Source organism: Conger conger, chromosome 7 (assembly GCF_963514075.1).
Source record: "Conger conger chromosome 7, fConCon1.1, whole genome shotgun sequence".
Classification (NCBI taxonomy): Eukaryota; Metazoa; Chordata; class Actinopteri; order Anguilliformes; family Congridae; genus Conger; species Conger conger.
Window position 1 is genome coordinate 11,747,749 of NC_083766.1, and position 20,340 is coordinate 11,768,088.

Below are 20,340 nucleotides of genomic sequence, written 5' to 3' on the forward strand. Positions count from 1 at the left end.
CACCCTGAAGGCCTTAGGCCACATTTCTTTCCCTCAAGACCCATGCTGGTTGCATATGTAAAACAACAACAACTATCTGCTGGCACTATGGCCCTCCAGGACTTGAGTTTTGACACCCCTGGTCTAAAGGAGGGCGATCACTACGTAGCCCTTTCCATCTCACCCTGAGGTCCAGCTTGTTCCATGGCTGTTTCTGCGGGTTGATGCTGTAGGACCGAGCTTTCCGTACCGCCCTGACGTAAGCTTGGTGACCCTGCCGGAAGTAAATGAGCTGGAGAGAGAAAGGGGGAGATGGTGAAATGGTCAAGAGAGCCAGGGAATCCATGAACATAGCTGACAACACTATTGGGTCAAGACACTGACAGCTAATTTCCATAAAAATAAGGTCTTACAATTGCATGGACCTTCTAAATGAATTGGTCTTAGAATCTGAACATTACATTACATTACATTATTGGCATTTGGCAGACACTCTTATCCAGAGCGACGTACAGTTTATTAGACTAAGCAGGAGACAACCCACCCCTGGAGCAATGCAGAGTTACGGGCCTTGCTCAATGGCCATGGTCATAGGCCCATGGGCTCTTATTGTGGCTACACCGGGGTCGAACCACCGACCTTGCGTGTCCCAGTCAAGTACCTTAACCACTATGCTACAGGCCGCTCTAACAACAACAAGGCTGCCATAAGGGTGGTCTTTGTGTGTGTGTGTGTGTGTGTGTGTGTGTGTGTGTGTGTGTGCGTGTGTGTGTGAGAGAATGAGAGAGAGAAGTAACTGAGACAGCAAGTAGCTTAATATTCAATGCAGTTCATAATCAGCATAAGGTAAATTGTAATTCATCTTCAAGGTAGGTTTCTCACTAGCAGATCGGTACAGGTCCGAGGACAAATTAATTAAACGTCTACTAAATTTATTGTGTGGGCCTGCTTGTGTCAAAAATAATTTTCTTCAGCCAAAATCTACAGTCAGATCCTCAACAACATCAAAGAATAAATAGGGAAGGGCAATGAAGAGGGAGGATAATATCTCTCTTAAGTGAAGAGATCCTATAGAAGGTTCTAGGTGGACCACTGTTTTGACTGAGGGCAACCCCCATTGGTTCAGCCCCAGTGTCACTCATGTCCCTCTGCCTGACAGAGCCACCCTATTGGCCAAACCGGTCCTTCTCTGACCCGGTTGCGTTACGTTCTCACCTCATCCCCCATCTGCGGTACGAAGGGCGACCGGCGCGGGACGATCTCCATGATCCAGGGAGGGGGCAGCCACTCCTGTGCATCACGTCCGCCCAGCGACAGGGACGAGCTGGGCTTCTGTGTGGGGGAGAGAATGTCAGAACATGGCTGCCACACACATGGGGGGGGGATCCTCGCCAAGAGACAGGCGCTGAGGGAGAGGTGATGCCGAGCAGATGTAAGAGAGATTTGCCTGAGTCCGAGGAGGGATTTGAACCCAGGCCTCTCACTCGTCCGAAGAATTGCCAGACGAACGCGTTACCAGTCAGCTAAAGACAAAATCGCTTCTAGCCAAGGGCGATGACGTTCTTTTGAATTTGAGGGTTACGTCATCAGGGAGCGTTGTCACGGTAAACCGCTACGAGCCTTCGCTTTTACTGCACTTCACTATGCTTACTAGCGAAGCAGCACAGCTAACCCTGCTACACACACACGGCCTTGAAAGTCCACTAATTTCAAACTCATTCACTTTGCATTTCGATGCTTAAAGGCCCACATGCATCAGCATTCCTATTCCTGGTTTTACCATCTAAAAACACCCAACAAAGTTTGCAAAGAGCAGTGATGTAGGTTTTTTGACACAAGTCAAGTCACATGGGAAAATGTTTAATAAACAGCTCGCAAAAATGTGCATACTTCTTCCAAAATTGCAATCGTTTTACTTGAATCAGTATGGAACACAAATCGACAACTTTCTGAATATGGGAAGAATAGCTTAAAAACAGTAAAAATATCCATGTGGGCCTTTGCATTTGCATACACCTTGCATTCAGCGACAGGCTGACGTGTACAGCTGCTGGACAGACAGACGGACTCGTTCACCTTCTGCTTGGATTTTTTCCTCTTCTCTGGCGACGGTCTGCGGGCCTCCTCCCCTGCCCCCGCGCCCTCCCCGTCTCCGTCACCATCCTCCTCAGAGCTGCTGTTGCCAGGACGTCGCGTGGGCCTTCTGGTTGGCCGCTTCGGGGGCTGGAGGTTGATCCCTGCGTCCGCGGTCCAATCGGAATACTCGCTGGACGAGTCGCTGCGAAAGGGCGAAGAATGATGAGCGAGGTTATGCGCATTTTTCAGACGGAATGTTCTAGACCGGACCCCATGCTGTGACAGGGCCTCCTGCCTACGGTGCTTTGGGGAATGAGGATGTGGTTTAATGCCGGAAAATAGTGGTCCCAAGCACAGGCAATTGCCGAAAAAGCTAAATAATAAGAATAAATAAAATAACTATATAGGCAATCACCTACGGTGGCAGCTTAACCCCTCAATAAAATTAGTTATATTAACCGGCTTAATATATGAAACAAATAACACAAAGACCTGTGTGAGACATTTAACATGATATTTTTATTAAAGACTCTAGAGTAAAGATTGTCACCGATATTTTTTGTTGTGCGATAGAAAGTTCCTGTTGTGTATGCGGAATGATGTTAATGTTACATCTTAATTTCTCTGGACGGAATACCTGCAAGTTTAAACTTTTGCTCAACGTTAGTTAATGTTATGGCAAAAATCAGCCAACAGCCAACAGATGTAAACTCTTGCCTTGTCTAACCCAAGTGTGACTGAGGACCAACTATGACTTCTTTCAGAATTGGAAGCATACAGTTGGTAGGTCTTATATCAAGTAGAAATTTCACCAATGGAACCAATTAGGCTAGCCCGTGATAGAATGAATGTATGAACCTCTGCCATGTGCTTCACACACTGACCTGGAGCTGCTGTCACTCTGCCACTGGTCCTCACCATCAGACGAGCCATCAGTAACCTCCACCTGCTCCTCCTCAGCCTGTTCACACACACACAGACATACACACATCAGAGATATGACTCTCCAGTCAACAGAACAAGGTTACAAACCACAAAATATCATAATTTTCAATCTCCTCAATATACCATACAAATGATCATCTTCCTGGCGAGGAAATGCAGTTGAATAGAAACCTGCAGTTTAATACATGCAGCCCCGTCGCCCCCTGGTGGAGGACAGCAAGCACAACAGCTGTCTGACACTAGTCACTGCCCTGGCTCAAACCCCACACTGAAAAGGAGGTGAAAGTGTGCCTGGGGCGGGCCTGAGCGCGGCGGAGCGTGAACACACACCTCGTCGTCGTCGCTGTCCGTCTCTCCCTGGCTGCCGGTGCGGCGGGCGCGGTCCGGGGGGCGGCGCTCGATGGCGGAGCGGGTGTGGTAGGTGTGACGCTGCTGCTTGTGCCGCGTCCGTCGGAGGGAGCGCATGCTGGGGGCCTGCTGCTCACTCTGTGGAGGGGGGGGGGACACAGTTACTCTGCGAAACGGGGAAGGCAGAGGTGGCCTCTCCCACTTCTTGTGTGTGAGACTGTGAATGTGAACGTGTGTGTGGGACTGAATGTGTGTGTGAGACTGTGAATGTGAACGGGTGTGTGGGACTGTGAATGTGAACGTGTGTGTGAGACTGTGAATGTGAACGTGTGTGTGAGACTGTGAATGTGAACGTGTGTGTGAGACAGTGAATGTGAACGTGTGTGTGAGACAGTGAATGTGAACGTGTGTGTGAGACAGTGAATGTGAACGTGTGTGTGTTTGAGTGTGTGTGTGTGTGTGTGTGTGTGAACATGTGTGTGTGTGTGTGTGAACGTGTGTGTGTTTGAGTGTGTGTGAGGGTGTCTGTGCGAACGTGTGTGTGTGTGTGAACGTGTGTGTTTGAGTGTGTGTGTGAACGTGTGTGTGAACGTGTGTGTGTGAACGTGCGTGTGTGTGAGTGTGTGTGTGTGAGTGTGTGTGTGTGTGTTTGAGTGTGTGTGTGTGTGTGTGTGAGTGTGTGTGAACGTGTGTGTGTGTGTGTGAGAGTGTGTTTGAGAGGAGTGTGTGTGTGAGTGTGTGTGTGTGTGTGTGTGAGTGTGTGTGTGTGTGTGAACGTGTGTGTGTGTGTGTGTGAACGTGTGTGTGTGAACGTGTGTGTGTGAACGTGTGTGTGTGTGAGTGTGTTTGAGAGGAGTGTGTGTGTGTGTGTGTGTGTGTGAACGTGTGTGAGTGAGTGTGTGTGTGTGAGTGTGTTTGAGAGGAGTGTGTGTGTGTGTGTGTGTGTGTGTGTGTGTGTGTGTGTGTGTATGGGGGGGGGTCCAGCTCACCCTAGGTGCACTGTGAGCAGGCTTTTTCCTCCTCTCCATGTTGTACAGCGAACACTCCGTCTCCCCCTTAACCAGCCGACACTCCTCCATCACCCTGAAACAAAGGTGTCAATCACACACGCTGCCATACGCCGACTTCGCTCTCCAAAATGGCGCACCAAGACCAAAGAAAGCTTTGAGACCTCAGACGAACGGACAGCCATTGCCCCTCACCTGCTCACGCCCGGCTGCAGCTCGTTCACCACCACCCTGCGGCTCCAGGCCAGCAGGTCTCGCTCGGTGGCCATCTGGCTCCGCGGGGCGTTGTGGTGCATCTGCCGCACGCCCTCCACCTGCCCGCTTCGCCGAAGGCCCACGTTCGGGGGCGAAGCCAGGCCCCCCGGCGACTCGCCCGCTGAGGGACAGAAAGCAGAGAGCGCGTCACGCACCGCGATGTGCGTTCCCCAAAACGTAACGCCTGCCTCACACCTGAGAAACATTATACGACCTGTGACTAACACAGGGGTGCACAACTCCGGTCCTAGAGGGCAAGTCTGCGTACTGGGTTTTTGTTCCAACCAATTGCCTTGTTTTTCATCAGCTCTATAAATGACCCTGGTTCAGCCTGTACTTGAGCACAGTAAAATCATTAGGAAACACTTGCAGTCTGCAGGTACTTATACACGTCAGATAAGATATGATGGAGTCAATTCATCTTTAATAATTAAAACCCTCTTTGTACACCCCTCAACTAAAAGAATTCTCATTCCCCTTTTAAAATTCTGGGGAAAGCAGATGCAAAATAATTATGGGGATTTCATGTGTCATTACAGTTATTTAGTGGATGCTTTCATCCAAAGTGACTTACAGTTGATTAGACTAGGGCCCAACAGCTGCACAGATCTTATTGTGGCCACATTGAGGCTTGAACCACCAAACCTCCAGGCACCAATCAAGCGCCTTAGACACTAGGCTATAGGCTGCCTATGGGACATCAAACCAATGCTAACCACCTATATGGTAGAAAGGAGGCAACTATGCAGAAATTACAGGGCAGTAATCACTGTCGTCTAACTCTTTAAAATACATTGAAATTGACATCATGGTAGCAAATCTGAGAAATGATCATTACCGTTGGAAACTACCTTGAAAAATGCATGGCACATATGAGATTTCTATACGTGTTACTGCACACATCAGGTAAAATGAACTGACCTTCAGGCTCCTCCTGAGAGTTCACCCCCTCATCTTGCTGGTTTTGCAGCCGTCTAATCAGCCCATCCAGAAGACTCTCCTCAGGCTCCTCCCCCGCCGTCTGCTGGCCAATCACCTGCTCCACCACTTCACCTTCACCTACGCAATAACATAGCAGGTATTGCTTTTGGTTCCCTTTCACCAATTTTCTAAGCTTGGCAGTTATTTCTATGACCAGTAGCAATTGAACTTCATACAACATTTTATACAACTGAACCCATTTACCTGATCCGTTTACTATCCCAACTTCTACTGCCAGCTGTGTTGAAATGCGAATAATGCTAGCTTATGACTTACAACGCTAGTTATGACATTTATAAAGCTAGTCATGCTCATAATGCTAGCTTATCACACAAAATGGTAATTATAATGCAGTAATATTAGTAAACTCAGCTACTAGCATAGTGTGCTTGCTAGCTTATGACTTATAATGCTAATTATATTGTATATAACGCTGAATGAAACTTCAAATGCTAATTCTAATGCTATGATGAGTAAAGTGACTCAGCAGCTAGCATGGTGTGTGTGGCGCGCCGCGGTATGGCGAGACACCGCGCTCTCATCGCACCATTAGCCATGTAGCCCAGCTGGGGCACCAGCTGCTCCTCCTTGCAGCTCTCCCTGCCCGGCACCAGCCGCTGAAAGCGGGGCGGGTGGGGGTTTCCGTCCACGTCCACCAGGAAGGGCGGGGGCATCAGGTGGGGGGCCTGTTGCGTCTGCTCGTCCAGCACAAAGTTGTTGGAGTCCCGGATCAGCGGCCGGAAGTCTGTGTGGTAGAACATCTGGTCCGGGATCTGGAACGGAGCGATGGAGGAGATGACTGATTAGCCGACTGGCCAATCTGCACAGACGCTCCGGGGGGCAGAGGTGGAGCAACAGTCAGGTGCCCAGAGAGGTGAGCCAATAGAATCGCGGGACTCGTTGTGTTTTAGGGGCAGGACCAGCAGGGGGAGGCGGGACTCACCTTCTCGTAGGGCCTGCTGCAGCCGAAGCCGAATATGAGCAGGTGGCCGTGGGAGTCGGTGCAGGCAAAGTGCTGCCCGTCCGCTGAGAACTTGCAGTCAAAGACGGCTCCGTGACCCTGGCCCTCAATCTGGGAATAAGAAAACAGAGACGAGGTTAAAGCCCCAAACATACTCTAGGCCAGGAAAGCAAATGCGAAAACATACCTGGGACAGATGCAAGCTCATTGCTGCTTTATATAGCATATGCATGTTTACTAGCCCTATCTGGAGCTAAACACTGCCAGTCGACAAGGAGGCAGCCTGGGATAATCTGGTTGGTGTCAGTGGAAAGGATTGCTTCTTGTGAGCATTTGTTCTTTGAACAGTTTTTACATCCTGTTTACCCCTTCCACAATAGAAAGGCATGGAATTGGAGCACACATTTGCGGCGCCTTACAAAACTTCAACTGCACATTTTGCTATGCAAGGATGCGAGAAACACCCCTTGCGTTGCTCCTTGCATCGTTGTGCGTGTTCGAGTACGCAATATGTTTAAGGCTAACCTCACTGCGTCGCCCTCGTGAACTCATTGCATCGCCTGGCTAACATGGAAAAAAAGCCCTAACCATAGAATGGAATTTCAGTAAAATATAGTAGATATGAACTAAAAGGCAGCCAAGATATGGCCTTAGCATGACATTGGATGAAAAGCCGAACACAGCTAAACACAGGATAGTCTGCAGTTCTCTCACGATATTTGTATGTAGTGCAGAACCAATCGAGGATAGCAACAGTAAGAGGCCTCAGAGGGGCACCAACACATACAGGCACAATACTATGGCAAGGATGGTAAGGATGGAATGCAACACAGTGAGATACTTCCGCTAGTGGCAGGTGGTTGGTAGCTCGCGACTGCCAGGAGGCTAAGGCCCAAACAAGCCGGCTTCCGGAACATTCTTCGGTCTCACCATGTTGAAGTAGTTGCGGATCTTGGCTCCCTTGGACAGGTCCCACACGTAGATGTTGCCGTCGTGCCCAGCAGACAGCATGATGCGGGAGTCGAAGGGGTGTGCCTCCAAGACAAACACTTCATCGTCATGGCCCTGGGGGAGACAGGGGAGACTGGGTGAGCTTCTGGTTTAAAGTTCAAAGGAACTGAGAGTTCCTTTGCGGTTTACACATTCGCCATATGATTATGTACTGGCAACACAGTCTTAAAGGATAGGTTCAGTATTTTAGAAGTCAGGCCCTATTTTTTTGATAATCTTGCATAATTACGAGTAGAAGGCAAAGCGTTCCACAAGCGCAAGCTGTCAACTAAATGGCCAATCACACACCTCTGTGACACAGGGAGAGAGAGAGTGACAGAGTGACACAGGGAGAAAGAGACTGACAGAGAGACACACGGAGAGAGAGTGACAGAATCACACAGAGATCACAGCACAGTGCTCTTGCTCCGCTCACCGACAGGACGTGCAGGAGCTGGCCTGTTGTGGAACTCCACACTTTCAGCAGGTAGTTGGAGACAGCAGTGATGACCGAGCTGTCCCCACGGTCCCAAGCCACCATGGTCACCACCAGCTTGGTCTTATCATCCCCAGAGGCAGCAGCACTCCTGTAATGCGCACAGACACACATTAAAGCACTGCCATTCCCAGCACTATGCTCAGCTACACCCTTTCAGCACTCGCTGCTGTGGTACATGATGAGGCTGCCTCTCACCCAGGTTGGGCTGCACTTACCCAGGTAGCCTGGTTGTCATGTCCAGGGTGATGGCCTTCCACTCCTGCTGCTGGTACTGCCAGACCCTGGCAGTGCCGTCACGACTGCCACTCACAAACCTCAGGCTGTGGGCCCATACAGCCCAATTAGTACAGGACATACTGACAAACTCCACATGCAGACCAATCAGTACAGGACAAACTGACAGGACAAAACTCCACCCACAGAATCTGCCCACTTTACAGGATATTGAATGCAAACACCGATTTTGTTTCAATAATGTTGCCAGTATCGTTTTAGAAGTTCAGCCATCTAAGAATGCAACACGCTGCCAGAATAAAACACAATACTATACAACAGCTTAAATATCATCATGAAGCAGATCAGACCAGTCACAGGGTTTGGGTTTCAGTCTTTGTTCCACATATGCCTGGGATGATGATAGCCTCTCTCATCACACACACTAGGAGCATCCATCCTCAGGCAAGGCAAACCTTCATTCACACATTCACAATTAATCCTCCACTTACCTGTCACTGTTATTACAGAACTGAACTGCAACCACTTTGTCCTGAAAGAGGAAGAGTAAATGAAGAGTTGCTATAAAGATTGGGGCAGAAACACTGGGATAGGAACATCGATGTTACTGCACAGATTCTGAAACTGCAGTGCATGCGAGGTAACAGAAACTGTACAGTAACATTAGAATGAGTGCGGTTACAGGAACTGTACAGTAACCTTACGTTAAAGTTAGAATGTGCAGTTACAGCAGCCACACAGTTGGCTACAGAATGTACATTTGCATGAGGGTTGTTGGCCTCTCTCACCACAGATTCTTCAACAAATTCAAATACTTTCTCCTTCCGAACTACAGGAGCAACAAGAATGGCCAGGCTATAATACGGCTATAATTTCCAACTTCCCTGCAAAGTCGTTCCCGTGGACAACCATATTTCTTTGGCTACTCCCCCTTAATGACTATTCATAGATTCAAACTGGAAAGTTTGGGTTTTGGGTGGACGCAGAACTTCCATGGTTATGGAGACAGCTGAATATCTGGTATGGGAATAGACTCTTACCGCATGGGCATCCAGCTCAGACAGCTTCATAGGTGCCTCAGAGCCCAGGTAATAAACCCTGATCACATGATCAGTGCTGCCAGTGGCCAGGAACATCCCACCTGATAACAGAGGAGACCACAGTCAGGAGGTAAATGGACAGGTGTATTCACATACATTATGAGCATGCATGCAATAAACAGATCAACAGACCCCATCATCATGAGCACAAATTCTGCCAGTGCTCCTGACTGTGATTTCCATAACAAATATTCATATCAACAAAATGCAACTAGTGAAGGTTTACTATTATGTAGCTGAACAACAAGAAACCTGCACCAGGCTTCTGGAACAGCTTACCACAGCTGAAGGAAGAGCAGGATATCTGGACACCCGGTCGGGAACGCTCAGTGAATTTGACCGGACGTTCGCTGCAGGGAGACACGATTGTCAGGGTTAGAAAATTAAGTACCGCAGGACAAGGACCTCAATGTGACTTCACATGCAAACTGGGCAGAGGACAGAACCTGAACACAGCATTAAATGAAAGTTTCCATGACGATTAAAAAACAAAATACAAGAACGTTTTGGCCAGCACATCTAAAAATATATTGGGAATAAGCATTTCAGGCTATAAAAATGAGATTTTTATAGCCTGAAATTTAGCCTGACTTTATTCTTGCTGTAGCTGGATGATTCTTCACCGAAATAAAACTCAGCAAAAATAATCTTTCTTGCAAGTACTACTGCTGCAAAGAAGACCATACTTAAAAGTTGGGTTAAGCCCTTAATAACCTCTAGTGCTGCATGGCTATGGTTCCAACGGAAAGAACTACAGCCAGACTCTACAAAAGCAACTAATTTTAGATCATCCTAAGCAACTCTTAGGGTCTGGGAGGCATTGTCTTCATTTACATAAAAATAACAGGAATCATGCCATAGCCTGTAGATTCTCATTTATGGTATTCTTTTCATGGATTACTTGTATTGTACATGGAATTCCCCATCCTTCTCTTTTGATTTGTCTACCTATGTAAATCGTTCACACTAATAAAAATATACATATTTGGTAAAAAACACTTTACTTAAGTCAAGTACATTTGATTGAAACAGCAGTAGCCATTGAAACAATGACAAAACGTACAAGCCATGTTGCGCCAAAATGAACCAAAAAGTCCTTGAGAGTTTGCTTAAGACTAAACAGAAGTGAAAGGCTGGGTCTGTCCCGTTAAGATTAAGTGAGGTCTTACAGCAAGCACGCAGACCAAGCTGGATTTGGGACGTGGGGAAGGCACACATCACACACTTACTTGAACTTCATGCTGACGGCGTTCCACTGCCAGAAGCACACGGTCCCGTCAGCCCCGGTGGAGGTCAGGTACCGCGCCGAACCCCGGACCGACGGGCAGAACTGTAGGAGCGCAGAGGACAGAGAGCGGGGTCATTCTGGGCCTCCTCACTGAACCCCAGAGTAACTTAACTCACCGTGTTTCCAACACCAAGTTAACTCACCGTGTTCTGAACAGAGCAACTTTCATGACGAATAACTAAAAAATTACTTCCAGATCAGCTTTGGTGTGTGGTAAAATGTAATTCCTTCTATTGTCAACACTTGGTACAATAGAAGCGATCCATTTCAGCATACAGTGACACGGCAATTGTGCTCCACTGTGACATTGTGGTGGGGAAGCTGTTGCTAACGAGAGACTATGAACCGGGCAGGCTTATACGGCAGTGTTTGGACCATCGTGAACCAACACGGTCATCTGAAAACAGGGATAATTATTGGTCCAATTTACATCAAAGTGTTTTGGCATCTGGGTTAGTCAATAAGGAACCATAATCATAAACCATATTCCTCAGGAGAAAAACTACCATTGTATGGACGTTAACTTCTGGTGGAAGCGGCCGCTTCCTCGTGTTGTGTTCAGAACACGGTGAGTTTACATTACAGTACCTAAAGCCCATCTGTCTAGAGGTGGTCATGGAGCATCGATCACATTCCCCTTCAGCAAATGAAGACCTGACAAGCACAACACTTGAGTACACCCTGCGTCCCTTCCATCAGATCATGAATAGAAACGTGGCCCAATGGTAGACCAGTCATGAGACCCCATTCCGCAGGTTTTGAATGAGACCAACGTGGAGAAAGATGATGTGGGACAAGTCCTCCACTTTTGAATTTGCATTTGCAAAAAACACAGTTGTGTAACACAGACCTTGGTCAAATAGGTAAATTTTTGGATTCAAACAGTCAAAACTTTCCATTCAAATTTTTACGCTGATCTTGCCTGGTGCAATTGAGCCAACCGAGAGGACCAGAATGTGGGGCTTACAATTTCTTAAAGTATTTAATAGGTCCGAACAAGCCAGACAAGCTCAGCAAAGCATAGAAAAGCATTTGAATCTAAAGTGATTACGCATTTGACCAAAATCTGGAACGACGGCGTTAACCTGAATAAACCACGGTCGCGTGTGACCCGGGGTGACGGAGCGCGTCTCACCTGTATGGAGGTAATGGAGGCGGCGTGTCCCTGCAGCACCGTGACGGGGGCGCAGGTGCGGAGGCACCACACGCGGATCACCTTGTCGCAGCTGGCCGAGGCCACCAGCGTGTTCTCGTGGTTGACGGCCATGTCGGAGATTTCGGCCGCGTGGCCACGCAGCGTGGAGAGGAGGCGCCCGTCGTCCGTCGCCCAGATCTTCACCAGGCAGTCGTCTGAGCCCTGGACAGAGAGGAGGAGCGAGAGGACACATGTGGTCCCGGTTCAGAACACAGGTCAGACATGCAGGTCAGACATGCAGGTCAGACAATGCAGGTCAGACAATGCAGGTCAGACAATGCAGGATATGGATTCCCCGGACGGTGCGGGGGGGGGGGGGGGGGGGTGTAAGTATTTCCGGATGGTTCCGGGTATTACCGTGAAGATGCGGCGGCCTGTGCGGTCGAAGGCCACGCAGTACACCGACGACAAGTGGCCCAGGATGCGCCGGTGCATTTTCATGTGCTGGTAGGTGGAGGACGGGAGGGCCTGGCTGAAGCGCGCCACGCCTGTAGCCTGACGGGCCCCCAGAATGGCAGCTGGAGAGGGGAGAGAGAGCACAGTGAGCAATGAGAGGAGAGAGCAGAGGGTAATGAGGGGAGAGAGAGGGCAGTGAGTAACGAGAGAGAGAGAGAGGGCAGTGAGTAACAGGGGAGAGAGAGAGAGGGCAGCGAGTAACAGGGGAGAGAGAGAGAGAGAGAGGGCAGCGAGTAACAGGGGAGAGAGAGAGAGAAGGCAGCGAGTAACAGGGGAGAGAGAGAGAGCAGCGAGTAACAGGGGAGAGAGAGAGAGAGGGCAGCGAGTAACAGGGGAGAGAGAGAGGGCAGTGAGTAACAGGGGAGAGAGAGAGAGGGCAGCGAGTAACAGGGGGGAGAGAGAGAGAGAGAGAGGGCAGCGAGTAACGGGAGAGAGAGAGAGGGCAGCGAGTAACAGGGGAGAGAGAGAGGGCAGTGAGTAACAGGGGGGAGAGAGAGAGAGAGAGAGGGCAGCGAGTAACGGGAGAGAGAGAGAGGGCAGCGAGTAACAGGGGAGAGAGAGAGGGCAGTGAGTAACAGGGGGGAGAGAGAGAGAGAGAGAGGGCAGCGAGTAACGGGAGAGAGAGAGAGGGCAGTGAGTAACAGGGGGGAGAGAGAGAGAGAGAGAGGGCAGCGAGTAACAGGGGAGAGAGAGAGAGGGCAGTGAGTAACAGGGGAGAGAGAGAGGGCAGCGAGTAACAGGGGAGAGAGAGAGGGCAGCGAGTAACAGGGGAGAGAGAGAGGGCAGCGAGTAACAGGGGAGAGAGAGAGGGCAGCGAGTAACAGGGGAGAGAGAGAGAGAGGGCAGCGAGTAACAGGGGAGAGAGAGAGAGAGGGCAGCGAGTAACAGGGGAGAGAGAGAGAGAGGGCAGCGAGTAACAGGGGAGAGAGAGAGGGCAGTGAGTAACAGGGGGGAGAGAGAGAGAGAGAGAGGGCAGCGAGTAACGGGAGAGAGAGAGAGGGCAGTGAGTAACAGGGGAGAGAGAGAGGGCAGCGAGTAACAGGGGAGAGAGAGAGAGAGGGCAGCGAGTAACAGGGGAGAGAGAGAGAGAGGGCAGCGAGTAACAGGGGGGAGAGAGAGAGAGGGCAGCGAGTAACAGGGGAGAGAGAGAGAGAGGGCAGCGAGTAACAGGGGGGAGAGAGAGAGAGAGAGAGGGCAGCGAGTAACGGGAGAGAGAGAGAGGGCAGCGAGTAACAGGGGAGAGAGAGAGAGGGCAGTGAGTAACAGGGGAGAGAGAGAGGGCAGTGAGTAACAGGGGAGAGAGAGAGGGCAGCGAGTAACAGGGGAGAGAGAGAGGGCAGTGAGTAACAGGGGAGAGAGAGAGGGCAGCGAGTAACAGGGGAGAGAGAGGGCAGCGAGTAACAGGGGAGAGAGAGAGAGGGCAGTGAGTAACAGGGGAGAGAGAGAGGGCAGCGAGTAACAGGGGAGAGAGAGAGGGCAGCGAGTAACAGGGGAGAGAGAGAGAGGGCAGTGAGTAAATGAGGGGAGAGGGCAGTGGGTAACAAAGAGAGAGAGAGCAGAGGAAAATGGAGAGAGAACAGAGGGAAATGAGGGGAGAGAGAGCAGTGAGTAATGAGGGGAGAGAGAGCAGCGAGTAACAGGGGAGAGAGAGAGAGGGCAGTGAGTAACAGGGGAGAGAGAGCAGCAGGTAAGAAGGGGACAGTGGGCTGCTATTCTGCAAGGTCTCAGTGAGAATAATGTGGAGTGAAGTACAGTGAATCATCTGCAGGTGAGAATTTCCTTTCACAGGGAGCACAAATAAACTGGGGTGTGATGTTGAATGTACCAGTGACTCAAGATTAGTTCTCGAGCCCTGTCCTCAAGGTTGGTTATTTTTCTATTACACCTTAATGTCAGCAACCAATTCAAACCCAAGAATACAGGTGAGGCACGTTAAAACATACATTTATATTTCATGTGTTACGGTATGCTAATTTATATCATCCACGGCTTTTCTGTCCAGCCCAAATAACATTTAAGCATTCGGACATCTTCAAGCCTTCAGAGATCTGCAGCCAAAAAGTGCATCGTACATTTACCCTTCCTACACATATGATAAGGGTCCAAATGTTCAGTTGAACATTTAAGTGATTAAATAGGATTTGAGCTCTGGAGCGATGGGAATCTTGTGCCCGCATTTGCTAAATGGTAAATGGTTGGCATTTATATAGCGCCTTTATCCAAAGTGCTGTACAATTAATCCTTCTCATTCACCCATTCATACACACACTCACACACCAACGGCGATTGGCTGCCATGCAAGGCGCCGACCAGCTCGTCAGGAGCATTTAGGGGTAAGGTGTCTTGCTCAGGGACACAGCCCGGGCGGGGGATCGAACCGGCAGAAGACTGCTCTTACTGCCTGAACCATGTCGCCCTATACTTGTATTTACAAGTAATCAGCACATTCATAACTGGCTCAAACTCAGGAGATTCACTCTTTGCATGCAAAACCGAAACCATCTTCAGCATTACAGGCTTCCCCTGAATACCCCAGGTGCCCTCTCACTCACTAGAGTAACTAGAAAGGACATTATAACTTAAGATTCTTCCCAATTGGTTCTGGTTAGTTTTAGTGTGACACAGTAGGTCAGTATCTCATACGTAAGAGTAGAGACAGACACTACATAGGTGTTATTCATCATCATACAGAATATATTTTGTGGAACTGATAAAACTGGTGATAATAAAAATAGGACCCCATCATTAGGATTCACCAGAAGTATCACGTGTCCACTGGAATTTAAAGGTACACCCCTGGAATTTGGAGTGGATTGATCTATCAACAGTGTCAGTCTGGTCAGGCTCGCAGTCCTGCAAGTACAATCGATGCCGACTGCAGGGTGAAGACGAGGCTGGAGAAAAGTGCTCACCGACGTTGGGCGGGCCTCCGTGAACGAGCGGCGGTTCTGGAGGCCTGCCCCGATGCAGGGCGGCGAAGGCGGTGCCACTCCATACTGTGTAACTACACCCTGGGAGAGAGAGGGCGGAGAACAATCGCATTAAAGCACTGCCAAGCAAGGCAGTAACAGCTGCCCCGACACACACACACCATAGAACAAGACTACCAAGGAGCCTTTGTGAGACTTCACATTCCGGCACAACACGACCGCATTCACGCACGCTGAAAACGTCTACAGAGCAGTGTCTTCCTCACGTCGGGCTAAGAAACAGGACAAATGACAAGCGCCCAATGCCAGGTGGACCAAGTTCCTAATCTTATCATTACTATGACCTTCTGTCCACCCCCCACTGAAGCTTACGGCATAGGACACCTGCGCCCCGATGTGTCCAAGATTATCAGAGATTATGCAGCATTCATTTTGTAGACCCCCGTAATCAGACGCTTACAATGTACAGTCAAGACGTGTTGCGGAAAGGTCCATTCACGGGCGGGGCTTACCCTTGGCACTGCGGAGGAGAGACTGCTTCCCAAGACCCAGGAGAGTTCGGACACCAGGGACACTGGGGGCAAACTCCCTGTCCAGCAGTGGGCCGATCCGCTGGCACAGACGTAGCAGGTAATTTGCAGGGATATGTTGGTTGAGCTTCACCTGGAAAGGGAGAGAGAGATAATTCTCTAAGTCCTCAAATGCATACCTATGTTAAAAATGTCAATTATCATTTAAAATACAAACCCCTCAGATTAATTAAGACTAAAAGAAAAATGAATACACATGGTCATTGATGATGTCACAGCAGGAGGATGAATGCCACAGTATACAGAAACATCTCGTCTGCTCAGATCCAAGAAAATGCAAGACTGATTGGACAATGCTTCATCATGTAGTAGGTCCAAATTATCCAATGATCCAAAACATAGACAAAGCAAACAAGGTATTTTTTTAAGGCCAAAAAGTGTTATGTTCTTGACTGGCCAAGTCAAACACCTGACCTGAATCCAACTGAGCATGCATTTCACTTGCTGAAAACCAGACAGAAGGAAAATGGCCCCCAAAGCAAGCAGGAGCTGAAGTCTGCATTATCAGCCGGGCAGAGTCAATGAGTCACAGACTTCAGGGAGTCATCGATTGCAAACAATTTGCAACGAAACATGACTTTTTCCCAGCTTGTTTTCATTGTAATTTGTCCAATTACTTTTGGGGGAAGCCTGGTAGGACCATTTTTTAAAGTGAATGTACTAACCTCTTAACATGCTGTAAATGTCTCAAATCAACAAATACATTTGACCGCGTGGGATTAAACCTGTAATGCAGTGTTGGTAAAGTGTATAAAGTAAACTTTGTGATGAGTTCCAATATTTTTTTGGAGATATAAAGATTTGTACAACACTTACACTCCACTACAATCATTTTGTAGAAATGTCTATCCACAGCTATAATATAGGAGAAACATAAACCTATTCATCTGATTAATATGAACAAGTAGTGCCACACCTGGCTAACAACATTCCCAAACTAGCGAGTAACAATGTCATTTCACGAAAGCACTAGCTTAAATTAACTATGCTAATATTAAGCAGGAACCAAAGTATATACAACCGACATTCATAACAAGTCCTAAGAGAAACATAAAACCATAAAAATATAACCTTAAGCCATAAAATTGTCATAATATATATTGACACAAAAGGGAAGTGTGCTATGGGCTGAGGATAGGAAGGGATCCAATTTGCAATCACTTGAGAAGGGTGTTCAGCCTAGGCCTGGGTCAAATACATAATTGCTTTGGATTCAAGTACTTTTCTATGCTTTGCTGAGCCGCAGGGACACAACGCCTCCATTACCTCCATACAGGTGAGAAATGCTCTGTCACCCCAGGTTACACACAGCCCTGCTTAATTCAGGCTAACGCTGTCATCCTGGTCCTCGGGTCAAAGACATAATTGCTTTGGATTCAAATACTTTTCTATGCTTTACTGAGCTTGTCTGGTGTACTGGAACCTATGAAATACTCTAAAAAAATGCAAACACGACCTTCTGGTCCTCTTGATTGGCTAAAATGCACAATAAAAGGCATGATCAGTCGAGCACACAGTGCCACAGTTGTGACAGTAGAGGCATTTGAATTTCGCCGGGTGTCAGGATGAAGAATGCATTGCTGCACAAAATGTGAAATGGAGAAATATGACTGGCAAGCATGTAGGCTTTGAAAATTGGAGGTAAAGTGGAGCTGTTCCCCACTCACTGCCCTGTAAGGCCATTACAAAGCTTTTAAACGTGATGCAAACTGTAACAGACAGCCAGTGAAGTTAGATTAGGAGGGGCGTGAGATTAACACACTTGAGAAAATTGGAGACAAGTTGTGTGGTGGTGCTCTGTATAGCTTGGGGTTCAGTGGCAGGGAGACCAGTGAGAAGGAATGGCAGGGCCTGGAGTAGGAACTATCTTGAGTAGGCCAAGAAGAGCAGGGGGGTTTCTTTGAAGGAAGAATCTACACACTCAACTCACTGGCATACATAATACAGGGTCATACAGCTATGATCTTTCTGAGCTTGGTTTACAGTCGGTTGCAAATATTATCCAAAAGGAACATCCAAATCCTATCAATCCACATGGATAAAATATCAATTCACATGATTATGCCTCTGCCTAGGGCTAATAATCTGTCATCCAAATTAGCCCCTAATCAACCAGGTTAATTCAAGCATTTAATTGAGCATACCTGGAGTTAATGTCCCTTAACTGCCGAATCTGATATTTAAGTAGACAGATTAACCAAAGCACTTTTGCAGCCAGAATATAATGAGCAATGGAATTTCTCAAACGCCTTTCTGTTCTTGTCTGGTCACACAGAACATGCAATTTAGCTATAATAAATTTAATATTTGCTTAAATAAGCCTAAAGAAACAGATGCCCTGCATTAAGGGGATAACATTGAGAATTTTTTTTATTTTTATTTATTTATTTTTTTTATAAATATATAAACACTGCCGTTGTACTCGAACGGACAGTAGGCTACTTGAAACTAATAATTTCAGCAAATATCTAGTCTTATACTGGATATCCAAATGTGTAAATGTAGCTAGATTAGCCAAACCATCCCATTTATCAAGTTGTACAAAATAAGGTTACGGCATGAAAACGTTTCCTGAAACAACCGATTGCAAAAATAACTACGTACTAATTTACACAGTTACCAACCAAATACGGAAACAACATTTGACGCAATTTTAACAAACCGAAACCAATAGGGTCGCCCACAGAGTGCTAAACAATGGCCAATTAATAAGTCAATACTACAGTCAAGTCAGAAAATAAAAAACAATTAGTTGGCCGAATAAATGTACGGTGAACTGAAACAATGTTGCTAGTCTACAGATTATTTCTGAACTAAATACCACTAAAATAGCTAATCCAGTGAAAGAGTAACCGCATTTCGGTCATAAGTACATTTAGATGTAATACAATGGCACTGTATATACGTGAAACATGCAGGAAACGTTAGTTTTCGGGACCGATTTCCCGTAAACAATAGCTGACTATAGACACCACAGCAGTGTCTCCTTTTGTGCACTCTTCCCCATATACACATCCACCATTGCCCAGCTTGTTGCGTTTAATGAATATTCACACACGTACTGCAGTTAGGCGTCTCGGCGTTGTGGGCCAATCAGGATTGCCCTTCGTTGTCTTCTCCAACTACTCAAATAGTAACTGGCTTTTTACTGGCTATCGATAGAGACGGACGTTTCTCTCCCCCATTCTAGCCCATGTTCTCGCCTCGTTCTAGATGCCCTCGGATAACCCCCTCCCCCTTTGCGATACACAATAAGGCGTTCATTTCCACACAAAATACCGAATTCAATCCGAAACGTAAATATTATTATTTTTGAAATATGACAAAACACGTTAAGACACCAACCCCCCATCCGATAAAACATATCATATTTTCACCTGACCGGATTTCGTTAAAATATAATTCAAGCTTTTATATCAAAAGTTTATTATAGTTGGAAATGCACTTGACAGTGAGGGGTAACTTTCAAGAAATACTTACCCAGTCTTCGAAGTTTCGTTTATATTGTTTGCCATCCCAACTCCATCGTTTGGGGATAAGCTAAAAAGGAAACACGCGGTTAGCTAAATGCACGAAAGCTCAATGTACATAACCATATGTTTTTTCCCGTCCCCAAAGGGGCCCCCATCTATAAATAAAATTATATAATATTAAACTAGAAAAGCGATATCGCGGAAACGAGACGTGAGAATTAGCTAATAGACGAGAGCGAGCGCAACCTACCTCATACTCCTCCAGTTCCTCTACTAGGATCTGCAAAGCAACACAGTACTTTTCGTTAGCCAACTAGCAAGCAGCTATGCCTTCTTTAGAAAAGTAATCGAAATGATAATTCGACTAAATTTATCTTTGATCTTACCTGTGCCGATTTTTTGCACGGTCCCGACTGGAGAAATCTAGCAATGAGGTAATACAGTTCTGAAAATAGAGGACAGCGTTATAAAAGCCGGACAGACCTAGCTAGCTAGCAAGCTAACTATACATGCCTTAAACTGTAACTAGCATCTCCATTTTAATAAAAACAACACCGGTCGCAAAGGCTACGACACCCACCAGCTTCGATTTGTGAACACGGGTCTTCTGCCATCACTCGATCCAGACGGTGGTTTGAGATTTATATAAATTTCTATTTGCTAAATAGCCTCTTGAATTGTTCCCCCGGCGTTCGGCCTTTTTTCCTTTCTCAGGCTTTCACGACATCGCGTTGTGCTTTGTTAGCGCCCTCCCTCGACCGTCAGCGTACCCGCAGTTACATCGCCGGCCGCTGGGAGTTATTCCCCGTGTCACCGACATGGGGGAGGTCATGATAGTCAAGGGACATTTCGTGAGAGGCATCATGAAGGATTGATTACAAAGTTTGTCTTAGACCATAGCTATCGTTACAAATGTTCTGATATTTGTATTCCTAAAAGTACATTGCCCTTTCTTATTTCTTGTAGACTGCATAATGTGATGTGCAGTTTTGCTGAATGAAATTAATTTATTGGAATTTCTGTCAATTATACA

The 20,340-nt window shown here is 47.4% G+C and overlaps 1 protein-coding gene across 1 annotated transcript in view; it reads right to left on the reverse strand.

Moving 5' to 3' along the window:
• Window positions 1-20,029, reverse strand: part of brwd3 (bromodomain and WD repeat domain containing 3) — a 32,224-nt gene extending 12,195 nt beyond the window's left edge. Inside the window, exons 1-25 of the mRNA XM_061247967.1 lie at window positions 19,888-20,029; window positions 19,694-19,752; window positions 19,558-19,587; window positions 19,315-19,374; window positions 15,757-15,907; window positions 15,227-15,325; window positions 12,216-12,376; window positions 11,799-12,020; window positions 10,605-10,705; window positions 9,655-9,725; window positions 9,316-9,416; window positions 8,767-8,807; window positions 8,257-8,361; window positions 7,979-8,129; window positions 7,483-7,617; window positions 6,535-6,663; window positions 6,139-6,364; window positions 5,532-5,669; window positions 4,551-4,731; window positions 4,338-4,431; window positions 3,331-3,486; window positions 2,940-3,016; window positions 2,056-2,257; window positions 1,195-1,311; window positions 164-271 (exon numbers count right to left, since the gene is read on the reverse strand). Of these exons, the coding sequence (XP_061103951.1) occupies window positions 164-271; window positions 1,195-1,311; window positions 2,056-2,257; window positions 2,940-3,016; window positions 3,331-3,486; window positions 4,338-4,431; window positions 4,551-4,731; window positions 5,532-5,669; window positions 6,139-6,364; window positions 6,535-6,663; window positions 7,483-7,617; window positions 7,979-8,129; window positions 8,257-8,361; window positions 8,767-8,807; window positions 9,316-9,416; window positions 9,655-9,725; window positions 10,605-10,705; window positions 11,799-12,020; window positions 12,216-12,376; window positions 15,227-15,325; window positions 15,757-15,907; window positions 19,315-19,374; window positions 19,558-19,587; window positions 19,694-19,752; window positions 19,888-19,921 (2,949 nt within the window). The 5' untranslated portion in view covers window positions 19,922-20,029. The remainder of the gene's footprint in view (window positions 1-163; window positions 272-1,194; window positions 1,312-2,055; window positions 2,258-2,939; window positions 3,017-3,330; window positions 3,487-4,337; window positions 4,432-4,550; window positions 4,732-5,531; window positions 5,670-6,138; window positions 6,365-6,534; window positions 6,664-7,482; window positions 7,618-7,978; window positions 8,130-8,256; window positions 8,362-8,766; window positions 8,808-9,315; window positions 9,417-9,654; window positions 9,726-10,604; window positions 10,706-11,798; window positions 12,021-12,215; window positions 12,377-15,226; window positions 15,326-15,756; window positions 15,908-19,314; window positions 19,375-19,557; window positions 19,588-19,693; window positions 19,753-19,887) is intronic.
• Between the last annotated feature and the right edge of the window lie 311 nt (window positions 20,030-20,340).